This window comes from Camarhynchus parvulus, chromosome 12 (genome assembly GCF_901933205.1).
Source record: "Camarhynchus parvulus chromosome 12, STF_HiC, whole genome shotgun sequence".
NCBI lineage: Eukaryota > Metazoa > Chordata > Aves > Passeriformes > Thraupidae > Camarhynchus > Camarhynchus parvulus.
Window position 1 is genome coordinate 15032687 of NC_044582.1, and position 26313 is coordinate 15058999.

Below are 26313 nucleotides of genomic sequence, written 5' to 3' on the forward strand. Positions count from 1 at the left end.
GGGGAAGAGACTCCCGAAGTCTCGCTCTCCTCTGGTGAACAGGTGCCGGGGGATGAAGGCTGGCGGATAAAGGCTGTGCTGGCGGAATCAGCCCGTCCCAGGCGCCTCGGAGGCCGCGCACTCCCGGCTCCCCGCCCCGCCCGCCTCCCGCAGCCCGAGCGGCCGCTCCCCTGCGCCGTGCGAGCTCTGCTGCCGCTATTTAAATGCAGCTCCAGTCGCTGGCTGAGCGAGGGCTGTGTCGCTTTAAGGCACATGTGATACTCTCCCGAGCGGGGATGTGTTGAAATAGGCTCGGGCAGGTCCGGGAGCCGCCGCCTTGTGCCGCCCGTGCGGAGCCGCGGCCGCGCTGCCCTCAGCCGCCGGCTGCTGCTCGGCCTCGCGTGTCCTGCGAGGCGCCCCTCGCCGCCAGACCCCTGCAGAGGGCTCCTCCAGCACCAGGGGATGCTCGGAAATGCTCTAAAGGTGAAAATGAGAAGGTTTCCACCCCTCAAACCTTGGCCACTTTTCTGACGGCAGTCTGAGAGCTCAGATGTCTTCTTTACTCTGGAAACAGGATTTGTAACGAAAAAGAGATTTTTTTTGCTTCTTTTTTTTTTTTTTTCTACTTTTAATCCTGATAAAGAAGATTATTGGGAAGCTATAAAAGAAATCCCTTATTGTGGTACAGATGGATTTAAAAAAGTATTAGATCTTTCCGATGAACACTACTAGAGTGCTCTGCTCTTGGTTGGATTACTCAGGTAAGGAGCTTCCTCAGGATTTAAGATTCAGAAATCAGATCTGGAACTCCTCAGATAACAAGTGGAAAATATTCACTGCTGTGTTTCTATATTAATGATAAGACGATCTCTGGGTGAAATTGTATGTGTGTGACAGTTTGCTGACGAACGAGTGCATGAAGATGTTTGTAAGAAACGCTGGGTTTGAGCAAAGGTAGTTTGAAATAGCAAATGTTTGAGAGAGGGTTTTATATTTTAAAATGCCACAAAAACTAATTTTAAAGCCAGAGTGGGTAAAGTCTGCTGTCCATGTGTAAAGAACATGATGCCGGAGGAAAGATACAGAAGCATTTAGCAGGTTGTGGAAGTTTCGCTCTTTGACTGGGATTTTTAAAGTTCAGTTTAAATAACCTGACTACCTGAAATTCCCCTGCGTGAGGCTCACCTTTCCCTTTGCCTTGTGATATAAAAAGCACGGGAGCACCAATTATGACAAGAAGGTGTTAATTCCTGAAGACACGGGAAGCCTCCTGGGAGCTCCAGGATCTGAGGAGATTGAATCTATTTTGCAAGATAAATGGGTCTAAAAAGAGAGGAGAAAAAGTGCATTGTATACTGCAAAGCAAACAGTTGGAAATGAAATTAATTATACACCAAGCAGTGCATCAAGCACTCAGTGCAGAGAAAGGAAGAGCCTCATGCTGATCAAAATAATGTTTTGGTATTCTCTATTAATTATACTTGTCAGTTTATGTGGTTCATTTCAACTAATTAGACTTAAAAAGCTTCCCAAAGACTCTGCTGCTTAAAAATCAGGGCGAAAAAAAAGGATTTCTATGCATATATTTCATTACCACAGCATTTTGCTATTTTAATATTGTTCATCTTCCTACTGTAGAAATCCCCTGATACTGCATGCAGTTTTAGTGGGGTTTTTTTGGTAAAAACATGATTTTTTTCCATGTGAGAGACTGAATCTTTCAAAGTCTTTCTTGCTCTGTGAAAATGATGTTCAGCTGATTGGATTATTAGATAGAGAGCAGCATCCCGTCATTGGCTGAGTGAGGAGAGTGCCTGAAGTTTGATTAATTTGCCCATCTGAAATGCAGCAGAAGGTGCTGTTAGGGGAGCTGGACGATGTGTAGCGTAGCTGAGCCTTGCAAACCTCCTGATCCTTGCAGGCACTGAGCAAGGGCTGCTGAAGTTAACAAGTCAGAGGGAAATTCACCCACTTAGTACAACCATGAGCACAAGTATGGAAAAAGAGTTGTCTGCACTGCATGGCCAAGTGCACCAGCACCAGCAGACAAAGAAATTGCCTTTTCCCTTTGCAAAGGGAATATTTTTAAAATTTTGACACAATATGCTTTGTGGAAGCATCAGATCTTCTATAGAACACATCTGAAATTCAGCCTGGCCATACTCCAGTCCTTGTGCATGCACAGGTCGAACAAAAGGAAGCTGATTTCATCTGGGGATTAGAACATAATTCTGAGAAACAATTACTTTGTTTGGTAGACAAAAGCATGATTAATAATTAATGCTTGCAAAAGCAAAAAACCAAACAATGTACTGTTACCTTCTGGGTCAGTAATAACCTTTTTAGTTTTGGGGATGGAGTATTTTGGCAATATGTCTTGGATATCTGAGGATGTGTTATGTCTTTCTGCAATGTATTTAAAGCAGCTTTGATACTGTCTGGACATCATCTTGGGTTTTTCCAGCTGGTGTTGTGACTTTTTAAAATTTGGTTTATATTTTTAACTCCCTTGTAAATTGAGCTATGGATCAGTGTGAGAATATTTCCCAGCTTCTATTTATATTGTGGTTTTTTTAGTCCTCAGATTATTACAGTTTGATTTTTACCACTGAATTATTAAAGTTACCCAGGCTCCTGTGTTGATGTCTCTTTACCTCAGCTGTCCTTTTTGGGCATGACCTTTGTTGTACAACAATTGCATCCTGCAGGGGGGGAATAATAATCAAAAGACGTTTAGCAAAAGGAGTGAAACAGAAAAGTATTAAAACCACTGTTGTAATGGAAGCTGACTATTGTGTGTGCTGGAAGGCGTTGGATAATAATGTGTGTCTAATATTTTGTTTAGAGAATGGCAGTGGTCTCTGCAATGTCCTGGGTCCTGTATTTGTGGATAAGTGCCTGTGCAATGCTGCTCTGTCAGGGGTCCCTCCATCACACTTTCCAGCAGCATCACCTGCACAGACCAGGTAGGACTGAGCTCAGCTCTGGGCTGGCAGGCTCTCTGCCCGTGCTCCTGTCTGTCTTGATAAATGATTGACTAATCAAAATTCTCTTTATCATTTAAGTTTTATGAGTTGTTTGCCTTTGTATTGCGCAGCATCTGTTTTCTGGTGAGTCTAATGTGTGTTGTGCTTTGCCAATCCAATGTGGGAATAGTCATGTTTGATGTCATTTTCTAACAATTGCCCAACAGAAAAATCCCATTGCGGGTAACGGTTCAGTTTCTGTGTCCTTGTTTCTCTCTCCCCTTCTTCCCATTTGGTGAAGTTCTGGAATTTCTGTAGAACTTGGACACTGTGAGAGCACAGGTTTGTGGAATTTTGTACTTATCTGACCCAGTCTGGGTTCAGGTTTGTTCCTTAAACCGTGGGCACTGAATCTGGAGGTCAGATGTTTGCCTTGGGTTAAAGGAGGCACACTCATTCAGAGGTTCTCAAGTTTACCTCTGAAATTGATGGGGCTGCAAAAAGTGTGTCCTGGAGGAGAATCTGGGACTGTGAACAGAGTGCAGTGCCTGTAAAGGCAGAATCAATTCCACAGGTTAACAGTGGAGAGCACAGCTCACCTGGACTGCTTGGTCTGCAGGGACAGCACAGCAGTGGTTTTATTATGTTTTTATTAATAGAAATGGATCACATAACTCCTTCAACTGCTAATTGCACTTTGAAGAATGTGCTATGCTAAAAATTTTCATCTGGTTAAAGTTAGATGGGCCAAGAATGTCACTTAACCAAATTTGAATCCAAAGAAAAGGTGGGAGGGGCTCTAAGAGTTGTAGAAATGAAAGATGGAAAGTGTTAACTCACAGTGATGAATCATTTTATGACATGGCAATTAATATTTTAATGTCTTTGATCAAATGATATCCCTTCAAAGACAGATGGTCTTGAGCACAGGTCTTTGGCAACTTTAAAACTCAAAGTTTTCCCAGGTATGTTTCTTGCCCAGAAATCACAGGTATTGGCGTTGTCTTGGTTTGTTCTAATAAAACATAAATATTACAGAGGAATCGACCAAAATCCTTGCTAGGCCAGGTCTCAGTGCCCATATTAGAGCATCAGATTAACCAAGGGTGTCACCTTTAACCCCTGGCACTGGAAATCTAGGAGTGCTTGAAGTTTGAGGGGTGAGGGACTTCTTTGGGACTTGCGGAGATTTATTATAGTGCAATTATCAGAAATGCTGCTGGTTATTTGAGTTTGTCCCTAGTGAAGGAAAGGGGAAAAGAGAGCCCAGCTGCATGGGTATGTAAAGGGAAAACATAATATCACTTTATGGAATCAGTTGAAACAAGTGACATTATGAGGAAAAATGAGAACTGGGCAGATCCAGAGCTCTGCAACATTTGCCTAAGCTTGAAAAATCACCTTTTTTATGAAGCAAGAACAGCAAGACACTGAATGCATACCAAATGTTGGGGAAATGTAAAAAATGACAAAATCTTTCACTCAGGGATGTGCTACAGATAGAGTGAAGGTTTTACAGCTGCCTCATCACCTCCTTAGAAGCAGCCAAGCTTTCCCTCCTGCGAGCCTGGCTCAGGCAGCTTCTCTGCACCCTACATGAATAAGATTGATGGTGTTCTGATCCCAGGCAGCCAATTTCAGTCTCTCAAGAAATAATCCACTACATTGACAGATGAGTGGAATTTGACATGATGTTCACCTCAAATTCAGATTGTGCTACACCTGGGAAGTACCAGCCAGTGAGTGTCCTTTAGGGAAACTCAGATATTTTGGAAGATTTCTGCTGTCACAACAGAAAATCAAGACACTGTTTTTTTAATAGGGCCATGAATTTGCAGTCTGCCAACTGAATGTGAAAGGTTGTACATAAAAGGGATGGAAATATGTTAACTAGCAAACTGAGTGATTTTAATGTATTCAACTGCAGTCCCTGAGCACATCCTATTTTTCATATTTATATTATTAGGAATGTGTAGTTTACTTTTAGTTAGAAACTGTGTAAATAAGATTAAAATGTTCAGCCAAATAAAAGTGAATAAAAAATGGATGCAGATAAGCCAAAGCATAATTTCAGTAGTTTAATACTTTGTGTATGAAATTTCCAGTTATTGCATCATGGCAGATAGAGCTGTAATCAATAGCATGCTCAGCATACCTTTTCTTTCAGTTTGTGATTGTGCATAGATAATGAGCTGCCCTAAAATAAGAGAGTTTGAGCAGTTCATCTCCATCATGGGGCCACTTTGGTACAAGATAATTAAAAAGGCAGGTTCCACCTCATCTTGTGCTTCTCATTCTTGATGAATAGAAGAGTCTCACTGAGCACAGGAAGGTGCAGGTAAAAGATAAAATCCTCTTGGAGTGTATTTAGCATAATAAACTTGAACTGAACACAGTGGATTAGCACAGTGAATATATCCATCTGGACCACAGCAGTTAATCCAGTTTGGAAATCCTGGAAATCAAGGGCAATATATTAAAAGGTTAGTTTATCATCAGAGATTTCTGAGCTTGATCTTTTTTTTTTTTTCCTCCCAGAAACTTTCTCAAACAAGTATCTGAATGGGCTGAAATAGATTTTAACACACTGTGCAATCACAGTAGCTTAAAACCTCTTTCCAGTGCAGCATAATTTTTCATTTTTATAATTCAGTACTTCTTTATTCAGTTAGATGACTTAGCAGAAGGTATGAACCTGGAAACAAATGTGATAAACTGCTCTACATGACAGTATTTGTGACTTCATTTTCTGTGAAATGTTGGCAGGTGGGCACAGGTAGTAAGGCCATAGTAAATACTGCTTGCTTATGAGATGAATGATGCTGTATTGTTTGTGCCTGTTCATTAATTCTTTCTTGTCTCATTAACGCAGTGAGAAGTTTGAGTGCTGCTCTTTAGTGCCCTTAAATATTGGTGCCTGTTCCTTTTGACTTGGGTAGGTGAGGAAGAGGAGACCTGGGAGTAAACCTGCAGAACCCCACTGCAGTGTAATTCCCCTTGGGCAATACTCATGGCTTTCTGCAGGGTTTTTTATGGTTATATTTCATTTTCATGAAAATCATGTTAGGCAAAGGATGTGTGAAAGCATTCACAGGAAATGACTTTATGTGGAAACAAATCTCCATCTTCTTTGCAAGCTTGTCATTTCTGTGTGATTTAAGAAGAAATAGTGGTAATGAAAAGAATTCCATGCTGGTTGTTTTGGTCTCTAAGATACACACAGTTGTTGTAGGGCTGTGGAATTGGCCTGAGGGGTTAGAGTGGACATGTTGATTTGCAGAGTTATCTGAGTGCCTGTGATAGTTCATTGATCATCTGATTGACAGGATTGAGCCTCCCAGCAGCAGGAAGTTGATGCTGGGATTTGGTGACATAAGATATTAGCAAAGTACAGGATTCAAGTTTGAAAAAAAAAATAAAGCAGACATCACCCTTTCAGTCACGCAATTCTTTGCAAAATTTTGACTTTGTTCTATAACAAGGGATTGGATCTTTCAGCTAATCATAGGTGACAACACTGGCCATGTATTGGAAGGACACAGGATTCACCTGTAGGTTTGTGCAAATGAATTAGTCTTGTGTGCATTGTAAAGATGGAAGGCACACACAAGCAGAAAAAGGTACCCACTGTAGCACTGCTGACATTTGCAAATATGTTAATTAAAAATAGTCCTGTTCAGAGGAAGAAATCATGGACTGAATCAAGGCTGGAATTTTATGATGCTAAACATGAAGTACCTTTTATTGTGACAGTAGTTAATGATGTGCCTATTAAAAATCTCCTCAAGAAGTGATTCTCTGTACTACATATTACGAGACAGAAAAATCAGTCTCAAAGCAATTCTGCATCAACTAACAAGGAACATCAACCTAAGGATGCTGTGAGCATGTTTCTCAGTAGACAGCATTTTGCAGAAACTGTAGTCTGTGGCTGTGAGCAAAAAATGTCTTAGTTCTGATCTTGGCCTTCCCACTGATTTTTTTTATAGCCCTGGGGTAAACTGCATATTTTCACATTTCAAAAGGTCTGCTATTTTCATATGCCCCATATATGTGGCTATTCAGTTCAAAACAGGCAGGGTTTTGAATCTAATTCCTCAGGAAAGTATAAATAAAATGTCTCTACTTTGTAGAACAATTGAGATTTGGAAGGTGAGTTCAGCAGGATTTTTGCTCTTGCTGTGGACAGAGGCAAGTGTGGCACTAGGCAGATAATATATAAAAGTTTCTGTGATTAGCAAGAATTGTGTTTCATTAATCACATAGTGTGAATGCAAACTGTTGCCTTCAGTATACAATGTTCAAACTGCCAGGCAGGATACACAGCCAGCCATGGCCATGAAAGGTGACAGCTATTGTTTCTTGCTGTGTTAATTAAAATCAGCACATTTTTGAGTTCTAAGGTCTAACTCGGTTTTCATTTACTCCAGCAAATGCACAGGAAGCAGCACAGTGCCTAGTCACAAAATCCTGCTCACAAGGAGCTCTTCCAGTCACTCACTGGAAAGATCTCCCTTGTGATACCTTTGTTATACACACCTGGCCTTGACAGGCTGCTCTTGAAAATGTGAAATTACCAACTGCTAAGTGAAGAAATCCAGGTTGTAAGTACCTACTGTGTTCCTGGTCACACACAAAATACATTTGGATGTATGTGGACACGTACTTTGTTTAGGAAGAGAACTGATGTGACAAAATCAACACTTAAGCATGAGGTAGGGTTTCTAGCAGCATGATGGCAATGAACTGCCTGCTGTGCTTGTGTGATGGGCTTGTTTACAGCAGCAGACTTGATCAGAAGTATTGCACCCTGTGATTTTGGGCTTTTGATGATATTTTTTTTCCCTGAAAAATCAAACCTCTGAAACAAAGCTATCATGGCTCCAGGGTGTGCTTGGAGATAGAGTTAGCCATGGGATTTTTGGGGTCTGTTGCTTGGGACACAGGGGAAGTAAAGGGAAAGGGATAGGTTGGCATTGCCAGGGGTCAGGCTGTCCTCCCTGGCTGGTCAGTGGCAGGAGCAGAAGGGCAGCTGGAATCCTCACAGCTTGGTGCAGGTGGAGGAGAGCTGTCACCAGTGAATGTTGAATGTGCTGCCTGGTTACTGCTGATCCAGGGAGGTGGAGCAACCTGCGGGGATCAGGAGTGTCAACTCCATGGGCTGTGAAGAGCAGCATGGCCAGGGTGTGCACTGGGGTCTGAGCAGCACAGGAGGGCTCCCCAGCAGCTGCTGCAAGCGTGGCTGCATTCCCCGTTGGGTGCCACCTTGTTCTCCCCTCCTTGGGTGCCACCTTGTCCTCCATCTGTGGGTGCCACCTTTTCCTCCCCCACTGTTGGGTGCCACCTTTCCTGTGGGTGAGCTCCTGGGGTCACCCTCACTGCACACCTTGTGCAAATCAGCAATGGCAAAGTGTTCCCACAGGGACAATGGGATGATGCCTCCTGTGTGGGTGCTTTGCACTGACCCTCTCTGTGCTCTGGTTTAGTCCCCTTCCTCCTGGCCACGCTCCTGTCCCCATCCTGTGCCCCTTCAGCCAGTTCAGCTCTCCCTCAGGCCCCTATGCAGGCAGACACTTGTGCAGGAGCTGCCCTGGGGAAGCAGGGTCCAAAAAGCTCTTCTTGTTGTGCTGGCCCCAGCAGCATCTCCTGCTCCCAGCCCTGTGCTGAGCCTCCCTCTCCAAGTGCAGTCTCAGGGCCCTGTGAGTCATGCAGGGACCTTTCAGTGCACACCACTATTTGTAGCTCGCTGTCATGGCCTTAAAGACTGTAGGAATTCATTCTGGGGTGGTAAAATCCCAAGGAAAATTTGGCACCTACAAATATAAACCCCAGAGGCAGACTACATTGCTGTGCACTGAAGTGTTTTTGCTGATAACATCAGAAACATGCCTTTAATGATTAGCCTGCTTTAGTCCAAGGCTCATTTATATTTTAAAAAGTAATATTCAAGTGCATTGCTTCATAAGATTGATGTGTTTTCCCCTTTAAGTTTGGTATTATTTTACCCTGTACTGTCTATAATATTTGTGTTTCCTTCTGAATGTTTTTCACTCTGTGAAACCAACCTGTGCTGTGAGCAAGATTTTTTTTTTTCTGTTGGAACTCAGCATTTTTTGCTGTTTTCAGGTGCCCTATACAGAGCAGTTTTCTCCAGCTGATCTTACTCCTTTGCATGGGAGTGATGCTGGAGCTTTCTGTTCATTGTGCCCTGGGAAGGGACCACGAGGACTGCAGCACAGTTGGAGTCTAAATTTATGAGAGTCAGGCAGTGATGCACAATGGGGAATCGGGGGTGTAAATTAAGCTGAATGAAGTTACACAGCCCAATGTTTCTGTGACTCATATTTCTACGCTCTATTTAGATTGTTTTTTGACATCTCTCTCTTGCCTTCTGTATTTCCTTTGGAATGCCAGTTTGCCCCTTCATAGTGGGTAAAGAAAAAACTCCTGCCCTTCTTGAAAGGTCACTTCAGTGACAGCAGCATGCAGGATCACTGTTGCTATCATGATAATCAATAACTCAGTCCTACTGTTCCACTGTAATCCTTATTTTGAGAAAGCAGCATGGCTTGGGAACTGAATTGATGGCAGGAATATAAAATTTTACTCGTTTTTGGATGATGTGAAAGGGATTGCTTGAGAATCAGCGAGTGAAGTACAGTACATAAACAATCTGTTGGGATGGGTACCCTTGTTGAGGTGCAGTGTCTGAGTTCTAGGTAACCCAGGGAATAACCTGCTCTCCATGAGCAGCTCCCACCCAGCCACACATGCTGGGAGATTTTTGGAATTGGGCACAAATATTTCTACCATGAGCAGTTAAGTTTTATTTGTATACCATGTACCTTAACTGTTACTAAATGAATAGGCAACTAAAAACCAGCTTAAGCAGTGATCCTTGTCTCTTGATTATCAGGAGAGCTCTTGGTTCAGATTAAAGAATGTTTTTAATCCATCCTTGTGCATGATCCAAAGATCTGCTGGATTAATTTAATTTTCTGTTGTGGACAAATCTGAATCAAGAACCCTCATTTTGAACCTACCAGAAAACAGGGAGCAAAATAAAATACACTGTCAATTAAACTGTGTACAAGTGAGAGTTATATCTGTGGAGAACTTGATTAAAGACTCCTATGCATGTACAGATCAGTTTGTTGGAAAGTGAGGAACCTGGGACTGTGATTTTTTTTTTTCTGTGTAAATAATGTCAGCAACCAAACACTCTACAGATCAACCAGGGTGCACACAAAAGCCTCAGGATCTAAACTGCACCCCCTGTTAAAACTTTATTTTTACTGTCCTCATTAATGCTCTCCAAAACTGCTGCTAAATATTGCTGGCAAGCAAGGCTTCAGTACAATTGTACTGTGTTGTTCAGGATTTATTAATTATAATCTTTTCTTGCAGAGTCTATTTATATTTGATCATGACATTAATTGGTTGCCAAAACAAACTAGAGTTAATGGTGTTTAATTAAGTGCTTGAGAGCAAGCAAGGACATTTTATTTGGAAAATTGGTTTCATTGATTTATATGTTTGTTTCTTACAAGAACATGCAGAAATGAAGGGAACCTATTGGTTAGCACCTCTTTCCTACATGCTGCCCAGGAATCCCAATAACACAGTGGTGACTGAATGTGTTCCAGAGTTTAAAAGTATCTGTAGCTCATGTATTTGCCTATATAAACATATTAAAAAGTAATATGTTCACATTCTGAATCATTCTGAATTCAAATAAAAGCAAAATCCAGACAGAAATGAGATCAAATAACACTGAAATATGATTTAGGTCATGTTCAGTACACTGCATTTTGAAAAAGACATTTTAGAGAAGACCTTAGCTTCATTTCTGGACTGGCTATAGGTGCTGAGGATAAGGAAGGTATGGAAAAATACACTGAAATATGACTAGATATAGGTACTTCCTGTAATTGTATTAATAAAAAACTCCATTATTTTATTTCTATGATATAGTAACTCCTATGTTTTCTATCATGTCTTTAAAAATTGGCTGATTTTACGGTTCAGAACCTTTTGAACACCAGCCTGTTTTGTGTTTTATAGCCAAAATTGGAACTGAGTAAGAAATTCTGAGGACTTAATATTTGGAGGTGTTGTTTAGAAAGGCATAAATCCTGTCTGGAAGCAGAAATTCAGATCTGCCTCTTTCCCAAGAGGAATCAAGACCACAGAGAGCTCAAATTCAATACCAGGGTGAACATGAGGAGGATCTTGTGTGTCCTTCTGCCTGGTACCAGCTCATGTTTTGGTTTAGAGCAGCACTGAAATTAAAGTAGGTCTGGTGTTTTCAGAAGTTGCCCCTTAACACAAGGATACACTTTTCATTAAACAGGAGAAATCTGGAGAAAACCTTGCTTAAATCATAAACTCTCTGGGCTAAGCTAACACAATTTACTGTGACTCATTAACACATTAAATTCCTGTTTTTGGTTACTAGCATGGAGTTGTTTCAGATTTGTGTGGTCAGCCAGAAGTTATTGCTGTGTGAACCAGGAACCCAGGGGATGAGTTGATCTCACAGAGGTTTTTGAGTTCCTGATTGCTTTCAGTGTGCTGGGGCAGGATCTGACAGAGAATGACTGTGTCTAAGCCAGCTTCTACATCTGTAGTATCATTATTTCTTTAGCAGTATCTTTTTGTGAAGCTTTGAAATGCAGCATTTTTTTTCCCTCCAGGTAATTAGAAACTGTATTTCCTCAGCTGACATCTGAGTGCTTTCTCCATTAATTCAGCTGCCTGGGTGGTGTTTATCCTAACCTTGTTTTGAGTTTCTCCAACAAATAGATGACTCCTTTAGTTCTAATTTAGTTTCTCTTGGTATTTCTATTATCTCTTTCTAGTTGGCAGGCAAGGAAATCAGATGTGCATCAAATGAAACCATTTGTCATGGATTAGTGCATGCAAATGCCTTGATAACAGCAGTAGACAAAAGCTGTGAGTGTCTAGGAAGAGAAAATTAACAAGGCCAAAGCAGCACTGATAGCTGTCCCTAAATTAGATTATTCAACGCCTAAGAGCAGGGCAACTCTTCTGTGCCCTCCCTTGCCATTTGTCCTCTACTGAAATCTTAATACGTGAGGGAAATTCACAGTGAAGCCTGTGAAGTGGAGAAGTGTCTGTGACAGATCCTGGCTTTCCCAGGAATATGGACACATCAGGATTTTCCCTCTATCCATTAAAAGCCAGCAGAGGCAGAGGATGGGACTCAGAGGTGGGCAAAAGTAGAGAAAAACCATTAATGATCCTCCAACCTTGTGTATCCCAATTTGCCACAGCACACTGGGAGTCAGGAGAGCTGCCAGGCAGGACACAGGGAATTTTGTTGAGGTTGAATTTATCCTGCTCAATGACTTCTCTGGAAATATTTTGCGTTTCTTTCTTTCCCTGAGGGCAGGATTGGGTAATTGTTTAATGCTGATTCCTGCTGTTGACAGCATGCTGAATTGAATGAGTTGAGTGGTTATTAGATATTTATCTCATGCTTGTCGTGGTTACTCCAGTTCCATTATGAGCCTGGTTGGTCCTAAGAGGTAAATGTGAGCTCTGGAGTTCCCTGCTCGAAGGATGGAGGGAGGAGGAGCTCAAACACAGCTGGAGGAAGAGGAATTCTGAGGTGCCCTGACTGGGAGCAGGCTGTGGGCAGTGAGCATCCAGGGCACATTGCATTTCTAACCCTCCAAACCACCCCTGGGAGATCACCAGACGCAGAGGCTGTCATTTAGTGCAAGCTCCACAATGAAGGCAAATTACCAGCAATTTTCTGTAGGTTTCAATCCTGTTTCAATCTTTATTTTCCTTCTCCCATCCTCTAAACCAATTTCCTTTGTTTTCTCTAAATCTTCCTTTATGTAAGCTCTTAAGGCTCTCACTTTTGTAAAAGGCTTTCTGAACTTCCTCTTCTTAATTAATGCACCTTGATGTGGTGTTTGAGCAACAAAATTCCATTTGATTTCACCCCAGTAGAACACCAGTGATATCTTCATAAACTAAAGAGCTTCAAACTGTTTTATTTTTAAAAAAGGATCAAAATTGAGCTGTTTGATAAACTTGAAATGCTAGAAAGAATTTCTTACTTCCTGATATTGGTAGGGTAGATAAAGTGTTTTCTAAGAAAAACTGGGAAAATATAAATAATAATATAAAAACATATATTATGTATATAATGTTTTAATATATTTGTATATATGTAAAATTATATATATAAAAATATAAATAATCTTCTACCCACAGGTAGAAGTATTTCTGCTGATCAGAATCTTCCACTGGGGAAGATTTTGTAGTGGTTTTTGGTGTCTACACACCCCACATGTGTTTTGATTGGTATTTTACAGCAGTATGGCATCAAGCAGTCCTTTGTAGCAGTCAATCCTCTGAGGTTCAGGCTGTGCAAGTCCCCTCTAAACCGTGTTCTTAGGTGAAATGAATTATTTCTTGTGTTCCTTTCTTGTTTTTTGCCTATCAAAGGAAGAGGTGTAATCTGTAGTGTCTAGAGATGGAAACAAGGTACAAAGAAGTATCAGATTTATACTGAAGTCCTTCTGAAGAGGATTGTGTCTTTAGTATGCAGCTCCCCAGATCTGAGGGGCTGTGCTCTTTAACAGGTGAGAAGAGATTATCCCTTAGTCCTGACAGAATCTGTGAATCAAAATCTGGAGGAGAAATTCATGCAGAGTTTAGAATGCAAACCTGCTTTTAAATGTTACTATGGTAAAATAATTTTCTCTGTATAATGCATGATACAAATTAGTATCTTAAGTTTGAGATATCTTACTCAAAGCTGTGTCCTGTCTGCTTTCCAAGTGCTTTAATGTCCAGATTTCACATAAGAGGCAAAGATGTGAACAAAACTGAAATATGCCTTTGTCAGGAGGGATTATTCCATTATTCCATATTTTGATAGCACATATGGATCTCAGAACCTCATTTGGTACAGAAAAAAGGCAGCCTGGTTTTACAGGGACTCCAGCGCTGCCTGTTTGGTTTTTTTCTCTTTCTGGCCAGCCCAGGGACAGCCTGTGCAGCATCCAGCAGTGGAACAGGCCATCAGAGGAACCAGCTCTGCCCCAGGAGCACATTTCTGGGAGCTGAGATGGGAACAAGTGAGGTTTTGTTACTCTGCTCCTCAGAGCCTCCTCTGGTGGCTGCCAGGCCCTGTCCTGCAGCTGGTACTGTGATGAGTAATGCCATGGTTGACTCTCACAATTAAAAGGCAAATATTGCGTATATATATAGAGAGAGAGAGAAGTTTTATAGACTTATGTTTTACCCCCCCTGTGTTGTTATCAGGGAGTGGCCTGGGTTTGGGACTTTTGGGAGGGTTGGCTTGTCCTTGTGGCACAGCTGATGTCCAGTCAAGATTGAAGGAAGTGATCTCCACCACTAGACAGTGATGAAGGAGTAGATGGACAGAACTTTGGGAGGGGCTAAAGGGTTAAAAGGCAAAACCTCCATTGTGTGGGTGAGCACATGGTGAGGAAAAATCTTCTGCTCCTGGTGCTGTAATATTTTCTCTATTCAGTCTTCTGTTGTATTTTTGATAAATTTTTAATTTTTTGGAAGTGAGTATAATTTCTCACAGTACCCAGAGCAGGAATCCCCTCCCTCGTGCTGTGTCCTTGGCATGGCTGCTCTGGGCTTGGGTGATGGATCAGGAGCCTCTCACCTCCCTCTTTTCATGGAATCAAGAGCTTTGCCTTAAGCCAACTTCGCGCTGGCTTAAACTTCCATGGTGGTTAAGCTGTAATGGCTCAGAGTGCCCCAGCTGAGAGGTGTAAAGAGCCCTCGTGTTGCTGGAGCTCAGCTGACAAACAAGTTGTGCCATGTCAGGGAGTGTTTCCCTGCCCAGGGATTGTCCCCCTGCCCAGGAATGTCCAGGCTCTCAGCTGAGCTGCAGAGGGGCAGTGCCAGCTTTGCTTCAAGTGTGGAGCTTCCCACTTTCTACTTAAGTGCTTCCTTAAAGAGGGGAGAAGATTGAGCTTGTCTTAGGACAGAAAGGCTTCCTCTTTAGCAATGTTTCTCACTCAAAACCTACACTTCCCACCTGAGTTTAGTGCTGTGCTTCCAGCCTTTGCCAGGCAGGCTAAAATGGGTTCTGTATAACCCAGGGTATTTTTTGAAATGTGTCTGATTTGCAAATATTACCTGCCCACTGTTACTCGGTAGTAATTCTTGCAGGGCAGCTACAGCAGTGTGGAAACTTGTGTCAAGATAAATGTCATGTTATAAAGGGGAGAAAAAAATTCAGATTATTTCTTTTGCTATAATTGGAAAAAAAAACCCAAAACCGTAATCTCTTGTTTGATTCTAAAAACACAGATTAATCTGGGGAAAGCTCCAGAATATCTGTCCCTAAAGAGGGCTGTGCTCTGGCAATCCTGGGTGGAAAATCCCCTGTGAGTGTTGTCTTGTTTGGCCCAGGCAAAGGAGTGTGCACACACCCTTGGCAGGGGCAGGATGCTGTTCAGGTCCTGCATGTCCTTCCCCACTGATGGCCAGTTCTGGGCTCTGGCTGTTGAGGTTGACTGCAGAAGTTCTGCTTCTCCTTTGTTGGAGCCTAGAAAACCTCCAAGCTGGAGAAAGATCTCTCCATGATTTATCTCTGTTTTGGCAACACAAAAGCTCCAAGGTTCTGTAGATATTTATCAGTGTTTTTATTTCATGTCAAGACTTTGTGCTCTTTGCTGTCATGGAATGAATTGTGTGTCCCACTTCAGATTGGAGTCACCTTTTTGGGCTGGAGAGTCCTGGCAAGGGATCCTTTTCCAGAGGATCCTTCTCCTCTCACACAATGAAAAGGTGACTGAGCACCAGCTGCTGCCCTCAGCCTGGCTTGCAAAAAGTGTCTGGAGGCTCTCATTAGGCCTTGAATATCAAACTAAGACTTGGTTCCCTCTCTACTGAGAATTACTGTAAAAATTGCTCATTGGATCTCTTGTGGTGATAAGCTTTCACGTGCTTGAGTAATTGTAGTAAATTTTTTGTTGTGACAATTGTTTACGTTTTAGTTTGAGGGAACACAGGATAAGAGTCTACATTTTGAAAAGCAGTGTTGCTTTTGTTGTGTGACTAAAGCAGTGTAAATAATTGAATTTTTTTTTATATGACAGCCAAAGCAGTATATCAAGTGTTGGTTTGGTGCAGTATTTACATTTTGCAATTAGTTTAGAACCACTTGATTGTTTTTCTGACTAAGTGGAAAAGCAGAAAAAGAAAACAAAACCTGAAACAATTTGGCAAATTTCTAGACACTGAAAGAAGAGTGAGGAAATGGCCAGATGGATAAAAACCACTAGGCATGGTACTGCTTCTTTCCTTAAATAGATTCAATTCAGAGTATCTCTAATCAGAAGTTGTGTTCTGCTTTAGGGGCTGACTCTTCATCTTTCTCCCTAAAGTAGATCTGTGGTGTTAAGATATGGGTGAAGGGAGAGTGCCTTCCAATAGCTCTTCAATTTTACATCTTGAATAAATAAATAAGAGAGCAGAGATGAGATATCAGGATTTTTCTGTCGCACTTTTTATGAGGCAGCAAAAAGCCCCCAGTCCATTGCTGTCAGTCTCCATGGATAAGGCAGTGTTCTGTGGAGGTTGAGGTGGGCTTTGGGACAGCCCCTAACCCTGCCAGAAAGGGAGGAGACAGACAAGACACACCTGAAATCTCTGCCACTGAAGCTGAGTATGTGGCTCTGCTCTGAGCTGGTCATTCAGAGCAGTTGCTGGTCATTCAGAACTTAATATTGATGTGAAAAGGAGGTTTTAACTAACAAAGGGTGCATATCACAAAAGCAGCTTGTTCCAAAGTTCATGCTCTGGACAGGGAACACTTTGGCAGAATTTTCTTTCTTTTGGGAGAAAGTTGAATCCCTGCCCCCTAACTCTGAGTAATGTGAAAGACAAAGACTTTCTGCTGTTCTGGTGTGTTTGAACTCAAGGCTTGACCTGTAGCTTCTCTCTGAGTTTTGGGGGAGGCCAAGGCTGCCCCAGCCCTGCCCATGGCCTCTGCTGATCCATTCAGGAGGAAGCAGGAGCCCAGAGGGAGGGAAGGCAAAGCTTTGATGAACCCCTGTTTGTCTGCAGTGCTGTTCTGTTTTGCTGACTTCAGTCATCTGAAGACCTCTGCTAACTTAATGAGCACATTTCACTTGTCAGTGTGACAGTTATCCATGTCAGACACCAGTGCTCCTCCTTTAACACTCATCTGCAGCGGCTATTCTGCTGTCCCTGAAGAAACTCAGGCTGAAATAGGACTTGGAGATGGCTTTTAGGGTTTTGGTTTGGGGGGGGGGGGTTTAAACTAAGTTTTAGTATTAAAAATATGTTTATCTCAGTAATAATACCTGCTTTTGCCATTTTTATGGAAACTCAGCTCTGCCTTGCACAGCACCATTCTTCTCTTCTGGAGAAAGCAGTGGAGCTCTGTGTGATCTAATAGCAATCACTGAATCCATCAGTTGTGAGAACTCTCCCTAATTGTGCCTTTTTCATTGCAGGGAGGATCCAGGGGATTGTGGTGGTATTCCTATGTGGACATATTTGTTTTAAAGTAGTAGGAGTGGCAGTAAATGGGTTTTGTGCCAGGAGATGTTTAGTGAAATGTAGACTGGTGGAAAAAAAAAACCCCAAAACCTTGCACATTTCTGGTAGGAGCATACCACTTTCAGCAGGTTCCAAATTTGAGTAAATTTGAGAGGTTGGGATGTGATGTATTGGGTTTGGCCAGGTCTGGTGGCAGGAGGGGGACTCCAGGAGTGGAGCAGTGAGAGGCTGCCAGAACCTTCCCCTTGTCTGACAGAGCCAATGCCAGAGGCTCCAGGATGGCTCTGCTGGCCAAGGTAAAACACATCAGAGAAGGAGGCAGCAACAAGAACATGGGGGTTTGGGAAGGAGGGAGGGAATTTGGGACTGGGAAGAGGGGAGGCATGGGAAGGAAGGTGTTTTTGAGACTTGCTTTTATTTCTCATCATTCTGCTCTGGTTTGGTAATAGATTAAAGTGATTTCCCCAAGTGAAGTCTCTTTTGCCTTTGCCAGTAACTGGGGAGTGGCCTCTCCCTGCCCTGCTTTTTATTTTGTTGTCCCAGTGCAGCTGAGAACAGCAGGGATGGAAGAGCTTTGGTGGGCACCCCACCACACCAAGGGTTTGGGTTTTTTATTCTTATTGGGTTTTTATTTTTTACCTCTTTCCAAAGCCTTGTGATGCCTGTTGAAGTCCCAGCCCGGTTTTGTGATTTTTTTTTTGTGCTGTTTCCCATCTCATTGGATGATCTCTTGCTGTCAAGTCTTAGAGCCCCAACTTTCTGCCAGCAGAAATAGAATAGGGTGTGAAACACTTTGGATTTTGATGGCCCTTCATGTGGAATAGAAAATGTAAGTTCATTTCATAGCTGACAAAGAGCTGATTATTTATGTTTCTTAGAAAACAACGAAGAACGTCCAAGAATCTTTTTTTGCCATTATGGATGACTTTCCTTGTGTTTTCACATCGTTCTTTTTTGAGTCATGACAAAGTGAGATTAAACAACAAACAGCCCCTGAGATCTGTCATTTTCTTTCCAATGATTTGCATAGGATGGTGCCCATAAATTATGGAGGCAGTTACTGGATACTGTGAATGCACAAATACTTTGTGGTGTAATTTTGAGAAGCATCCTGTGTATTATATCTGCACAAGATAATGATGCTATTCTATTAAAAAAAAACTGCTACACATTTTCAGGACAGTAAACCTTGAGGCAAGGGTGTTAATTTTTTTTTTTAACATAAAGTTGGGAAGTTTTATGTTGGATTATGTAACACTTTGCCTACCTCTCTTCTTATTTATTTAAACATTATAATTACAAAAATCCTCAGTGTTTTAGACACCCTCCTTTGTCTGTAAATCCTCCTTCTGTAACTGGGAAGCTTGGGAAAGATGCTCTGAGAAAATGAGGCTTAATTCTGTTCTGCTGCAAAGACTCCTAATTTATGGCTGCTTTTATTTTCTGTATTTCCCTTCATTACTGATTGAGGAAGGGGGCAAAGTGTCATCTCCCAAAGTGAGAGTGTGGATATGCACATGGCCAGGCTGGTCTAACTTTTCTTTCTCTGTGGCACAGAAATATTCACTGCCAGCTCCTGTACATTGCCTCATCTTGTAGTGCAGAGCCCCATTTTTAGTGTGCAGAGCTGGAATCACATAATTGTCCTTTGCTCTTCCCTAATTTGTCTTCTCAGTACAGCCCATAATGGGATGCTCAGAGCAGCCAGGGCACCCTCATGGGGAACTCTGTGCTAAAAGTTTCCCCTTGGCTGAGCAGGTCTTGCCCTCTGTTATTCAAATACTCACAAGGGTTTGGGGTCTGGCTGCATTCCTGCTGCTTTTGATGAAGACTGAAATGTTTTCAGTCCTGCTGTTGCTGAGAGCATCTTTCCTCATTGTCCAAGTGCCAGTCTGGAACAAGATGTTTCCCCTGGGACCACAGCTTGTCATGGACTAAAGCAGTGGGAACAGCACTGTGAGGGACAGCAGAAAATTCCTGTGCTGCACTGGCAATGGGAAATGGATGCTGCTGCCTTCTTCAGATTTCTCCCTAATCCCTGAGAGAATTCCTGAAGGTTTCTCTCTGCAGCTGCAGGGACAAGGTGTGTCAGAGCTGCCCCACACTGCAGGAGCTCAGCACAGCTGGTTTTCCATGTTCCTCCTCCCTGTGCCCCCAGGGCAGTGTGGCTTTGTCTGTCCTGGGGCACAGCTCTGACAGCTGCCAGTGCTGCTGCTGGGCTGTGGCCCCAGTGGGACACATCACCATGTCTCTGCCTCCACAAGGCAAAGCCCCAGCTGAGCTGGGGGTTGAAAAGGTGCCATTGCAGGCACAGGGCTTCTGCCATTCATTAGGTAAAATCACTCGCTCAAATTCCCTGATTTTTTGTTGTTTTGTTATCTGTCTGTACTTCTAATATTTTTATTTTACATTCTGTGCTCTGGTTTACAGCTGGGCAGACCTCAGTGCTCACAAGGATAGGTTTTCTAAATGAAGTACTTAAAATCATAAAGGATAAGTGTATGAAACCTGAAACCAGTATCAGTTACTCTGCCTTTGTTCTTCTCTAGAAATATTTTTCTTATTACATTTTGAATTATGATTCCTGTAACAAATTCTAAAGTATATCCATCAACTCAAGTGCAGACAATGCTCAAAGTGTCTTTTACATCTGCCATGATTCTTTCTGTCAATATTTCATATTTGGCTAAGTGCAACTCATGCTGTAAACAAAACCATGGCAAACTGGGGGAAGGTAGTGCTTGGATGTCCATACCCCAGCTTTGCATCCACAGCTTTACTGCAATCCAGCTCAGTTACTGCTTTGCATTCCCCACAAACACATGAATTTCTTCCATGGGGGTTTTAGGCACTGTAGCCTTCTGTAGGTGTGGCAAGATTCAAAAGCTGCAAATCCATGAAATCAATCTACCTGGTGATCTTCCAGTAAATAACACCTGAGTTTATGGTTTGTTCAGCTTTGTGATAGATTATAATTTGGATTTAGAGCTGTCTGCCAGCCTGGTGGGCAGAGGGGTGAACCTGCTCCCCTTGGGAGCCTCCAGCCTGGCAGCAGCTCACCTGTGTGGGATGAGCCTGGCAGGGAGAGGGTGCTCCAGGGATTCCTTGCTCCTGCTAGCTGTGACTGGGGATTTAAGGAACTGCCAGGCTGTCTTTACTTTTCTTGTTCATTTTGCTTCCATCAGACTTCTAGCAGTGATAGGTGTATTAATTATCATTTTTATCATATAATAGTCTATAGCCCTAAAATATCAAATTATTAGCACATCTGTAGATCAGGTTTAACTTTTAGTGCTTTTCTGCATATAGATATACATTATTTCTTTATTGGCAATATTAAATCATCCCAGTTGAAGAGTTAAATATCTGGATTTTATTAATTTTTCCCCTTCCACCAGAATCATGCCAACATCACAGCATCTTGCCCAGCTGTCAGTATATGAAGATGTTTTCTCCTTATAAGTCTCTTATATAGGTACACAATATAAAAGAGTGGGGATATAAAGATTTCATCTGTATGCTTTCCCATAACTTTATATTTCCTATTTTTTTTCAAGGAGGGAAACTTCCCCACCCGTGAGGAGAAAAAGAGAGGCAGGCTATGAAACATTGTTCTTAATGGCAGCAGTGAAAGTGTTCTGTGATTTGGGATGTTAGAGCAAGTCTGCTGGGAAATGGATTAGTAGGCCAGGAGAGGGTATTGTGATCAAAGTGCATAGTAAATTAATTTACCTCACACTCCAGCGATTTATCACATAGATATCACCTCTACATGTGTAAAGATATATGAGTATGGATGTGATATTGCTCTAGTGCTTATATCTTATTCCTGAACCTAAATAATTTAACACTTGTGCTTTAACCTTATTGAAATATTAAAACCCTGCCATTCCTTAGATTTGGTTTTGTTACAGCTGTTACATTACATTTTTGTGTCATTATGACACTCGTTGGTAGCTGCAGCCCAGACAGGTCTTTGGCTGTTTGAATAGAAAGCAAAGCTGTTTGGGGCTGGTAAATGCAAAGAGATTTCATCATGAACAAAGATACACTTTGTAAAGTAGGAGGAATGACAGATTCGCTGACATCGGGAGCCTTTTTAAAAAGAAGTTTTTCATTTTCTCCCCCTTGCAACTTTTGGCTTGTAGTCATTTCCCATCTCTAGAGCAGTTCTGAGTGCTGTTTCAAGTTGCACTAGTTATGCTGCACAATTAGACTTGGCTGGTAAACAGTTCATTAAAAATATCTACTTCAAAGCAAGATGAAAGGCAGCTTTCAGAGGTTTTGTTGCAGAATGGAACAAAATAAAGATCCACCTATTGTTGAAGGGCCTCGAGGTCAGGGAGTGGAGGTGGTGCAGTGAAGTTGGGCGTGGGGAGTTCACAGTTATGTCCTGGCCTGAATTAAGAGGTTTTTATGCTGCTCTTGGGCCAGGGCAGTGCCCTGACAAGGGGCTCTGCTGTCTGTGCCTTTGACCAAAACCTGCCTTGTTCCTCAGCAATTCTTTCCCATCAAAACCCCAAGTGGCTCCTCCTCAGAAGGTTTCAGCTGTACAGAATCTGTGCTGCCAGGATACACAAACATTCCCCCTGAAAATCCCAATTATCTCAGTGCTTGTGCCCAATTCAGTGGGGGTGAGCTGGTCCCTGCTGCTCCTGGAGCTGGCACAGGGCTGCAGAGAGAGGATCTTCCCCCTCCTGCCCTTTCACAGTCCCTCTCCAGTGATTCCCTGGCTCCTGGCTGCAGAGCCACCAGTTTCTCAGAATCCCTTTATTGCCAGTGTTCCTCTAATTAATTACTTATCTCCAGGTCTTTTAAAAATCTGTTAATTGGTGTATGTAGCTGTCTGTCTCCCTTAAAGTCTGAAACCATTTTATGCACATCTTATCTAAGTGTACAATCAGCTAAATTAATACTAATTACAGTTTCCAAGGCTCTCTTGAATTCATTTTCTGAAGGGAGAAAAATTTTCTTCATGTTTATTTACAAGTAGAGGTCATGAATATCCCTGTATTAATCTTTTTTGATTACTAACACCTAATAACTCAGATTGCTTCTTCCTAAAGTATTTTTGGTTCAATTAATTTGCCTTTACTGCTGGATCTAACACAGATTCTGTTTTAGTAAATCACCTGCTAATGAAAGTACATCTTCTTAAATCAGTTCAGACTTGCCTTGTTAGGCTTCTGTTGGAGGGAAAAAATGTACTTAAAATACTTAGAGAAAATGCAAATAAAAAATAGTTACTGAGATAATTAATTTTAGTTGAGATTTTTCAAGTGAAATATTGTGACCCTTAATTATTTTTGAGTGGGTTTGACCATCATCTGCGTTTTTCCTTTTAATTTTTTAGTATCGTGTTGTTAGTGTTTTTTTGTAGGTTTTTCTGTTTCTTTGAGTCTCAGAACCTGTACTGTCAGTATGAAAATGTGACCCAAGGAAAGCAGAAAGTGCTTTCAAAAGCTCATGGAACAATGAGCTGGCGCAAATATTGCAACTCAGACTCACAAAACTGCCAAGAAAAAGGGGGTGGAAGAAGTTGATTGTCTTGTATAGGAGAAAATCTTTCCAAAACAAGCAGTTGGGTCTTGCTTGAGTTTTCATCCTCCTTTTACTCCATCAGCACAATGGAGACACCAAGTTAGACCGCGTTGATTCAGTAGCACTTCACCAGCATTGCCCAAAAGACGCGGGGCAGTTGATAACTGTTCCATGGTTATATAGAAAAGCAGCTTTAGACCTTCTGCCAAATGAAATTGAAGACTCATGGGAGGGATTTTGGATCAGCCAAGTGACCCATCAGAGAGAGGAGTGAATGCTTAATCAGGATTTCATCCTAACCAGGGCAAAATGAATCTCTTCCACTGAGGGAGAAAATTTGTCATGGCAGCTTTTGTTCAGGTCCTCAGGAGGGAGTGTGGTGTGGGACTGGGCGTGCAGGTGGCCAGGGAGTCTTTGGGTGGTCAAAAGGGGGGAAGGATGCAGTGATCACAAGTAAAGAGGCCAGGGCTACAGAATCACTTTGCAATGTGCCAGACTCTTCACAAATCAACATGTGGTGGGATTCAAAGAAATTAGGGACTTTGACAACTCATAAACTGGAGATATATGTGGATAATTTGTTAGGTTATAATCTTCATTTATCAGTGTAATCTAGCTATTCAAATCTGAGTATCTCTAATGCAAATCCTAGTTATGCCTGCACTAGAATGTGTACCTGATGTCCATGATATCTGGCTTTTTAGTCTGATACAATACACTTAGAACAAAGTTCTTCTCTTGTCACAGCTGTAGCAGGACACATGGTGTCAAATCTCAGTGTTCAGTGTTGTCCGCTGTAAATAACTTCACCCTGCCTGTAACTTGAGTACCTTCTTCAGCCTGTGTCATCCTGGCTGTGTCTGAATCATGCTGCATGAGCCATCTAAGATGCAGCTGTTCAAGTTTATATGTGCAGCCAGAAGTCTTATTAAGGTTCATGTTTCATGCTCTGATTATTTCCACCTTTTCTAAGTTTTGTTACACTGTGCTAATGTTTGATTGTCCTTAGTCTGTGCCTTGTCTTCCCTCTGTCCTGGTATCCCCTTTTCCATTGTATCAGTTGTAAACTACTTGGTTTGATTTTTCAGTAGTATATTTTTCTGTTTCCCAGCAGACTTGCTTTCCCGTGTGCCTTGCACTGGGCAGGGTTTCATGTTGCTCCTTCCCACAGCACTTTCTGTACCCTTTCCGAGCACCAAACCCCTTTGGCATCAGGGGATTAGGTGTAGCAATTGGCCTGATATTCTGTAATAACTTACTTATTACTGCAGAAAGTTTATATAAAGAAAGTCTATCTTTAAAAGCCTGTACTTAGGATAAGAAATTATTCTTAAACTCAGGTGACTTTATCTGATCTCCAGAGACATCTCCTGGGACAGAGTGGTTTAGGTACCCAAATGCAGGTTTGTGCATTTGGGGATTTCAGCCATGAGTTTTCAGGCATTTAGTTTCAAAGCTGTCTCAGGGTCTCTGATTCATTTCACCCTGAATATTCCTCTCTCATAAAATGATTCTAGGCATGTCCACACAGTGCAAAGAGCACAGAGGTGTCCTGGTTGGAGCCTGCAGCAGCTCCACAGCCAGCACAGGTGCATCAGGACACACTCACTGCGTTGGTTTGGTACCCTGCTGCCCAGGCACACTTTGTGTTGCTTCAGTATCACATGTGCTGATTGCAGATCTGCTTTCTGCACTCAGGTGTTCAGAATAGCCTATTTTTAAGCTATTATATCATCCTAGGGGCTCATAAGACCAAAATTCAGTATTTTAAGTGTTATCTTAATTGCACACATTTGTGTTCATGCTATGTTTCTCAGATGTTGTTAATGAACTAAATTATCAGCAAAATTTGTTAGAAGGTGTAGCTAAAATTTGATATTGATTGACTCACTTATGCCTGTGGGTGTGCATAATATGGAGTGCCCTGGTTTATTAATCTGAACCAAATTTTACTCTCTGAAAGAAGGAAGATGTTATTAAAGTGAAATACATGTGCACAGCCAGGCTATTGCCCTACAAACTGTGGTGATAAACCTGAGGCTTAGGTACTCCTGCAAATATCCCCTGTGGAGAGGGACATGAATTTGTTTATAATAATTCAGGGACTTAAACCAGGATTTCTGTTGGCGTTTGCAGCCCATGCCCTGGCAGCAGTCAGCAAACTCTTAATTAGCATCTAAACCCAACTTTAGGGCCTCAAGGGTGACCTTCAGTAGAGGGGAGCAATGAGACACTTTTAATTTCCTAATTACTGAGTGGGGCTAATGGATGCATGGCAACATCAATTCCACCAAAACTATTCTTGTTACTCTTGGGTTCCTTGGACTCCTTTGTGTGTATTGATTGCATCTCTGCCCTGAAAAATGTATAGGCAGTGTGAAATAAAGCTATTTTAGCCTGAGGGGCTTTGAGATCAACACTGTCACTGTGTACAGGGTGATTTAAATGTGATATTCCAAACAGAGTGCTCTCTGTGCTGGGCTCATCTCTGCTGAAATAATAATTACTAACTTTGCTCTGTTTTTAAGGAAATAAATGTGAAATAGGGATTTTCCTGAGAGCTGAAGGGTTTAAATTGCTCCAGTGAATAGCGCACATTATGCCATCGGTTCAGAGCAGCAGCTGAGGTCACAGGACGTTTTCAGCCTGGGGAAGAGGACGTTGATGGGAGACCTCAAAGCTGTCTAAAACTTCTCACAAGGGAAAAGTGGAGGGTCAGGCACTGAGCTCTGCTCTCTGATCAGGGACAGGACCCAGGGAGCAGCTGGAGCTGTGCAGGGGAGGTTGGGATCAGGGAAAGGTTCTACCCCAGAGGGTGCTGGGCACAGCCCCAAGGCTGGCAGAGCTCCAGGAGGGTTTGGACAATGCTCCTGGGCACAGGGTGGGATTGCTGGGGTGTCCTGGGCAGGGCCAGAGTTTTCTGTCCCTGCTGGAGTAGCTCAGCTGCTGGTTTATCTGTAATGTTCCCAGGGTGTCCCTTATCCCTGCTCCCAGCCCAGGTGACTGAGAGCAGGTGCAGTGCCAGCAGCTCCTGGGCTTCACACCCTGCTCCTGCCATGGATCTGGGACCTGGCATTGGATTCACACCATGAATTATTTCCTCTGCAGCACTAGGATACAGGGTCCTGCTTCTTGTTACCTCTTGTTAACATAGCTCAAGCTTGTGTAGTGACCTGGAACCAAGTAATTACTGTGCATTAAAGTACATATATTTACTGATGTAAAATGCCAGTAATTGTGCCATAGAGCAATTACACCAACCCAAAAGTTG

The 26313-nt window shown here is 42.3% G+C and overlaps 1 protein-coding gene across 1 annotated transcript in view; it reads left to right on the top strand.

The window, feature by feature from the left end:
• The first annotated feature begins 243 nt into the window (after window positions 1–243).
• The window catches only part of TAFA1 (TAFA chemokine like family member 1), a 210253-nt gene continuing 184183 nt past the window's right edge, over window positions 244–26313 (top strand). Inside the window, exons 1-2 of the mRNA XM_030956924.1 lie at window positions 244–740; window positions 2825–2945. Coding sequence (XP_030812784.1) covers window positions 2828–2945 — 118 coding nt within the window. The 5' untranslated portion in view covers window positions 244–740; window positions 2825–2827. The remainder of the gene's footprint in view (window positions 741–2824; window positions 2946–26313) is intronic.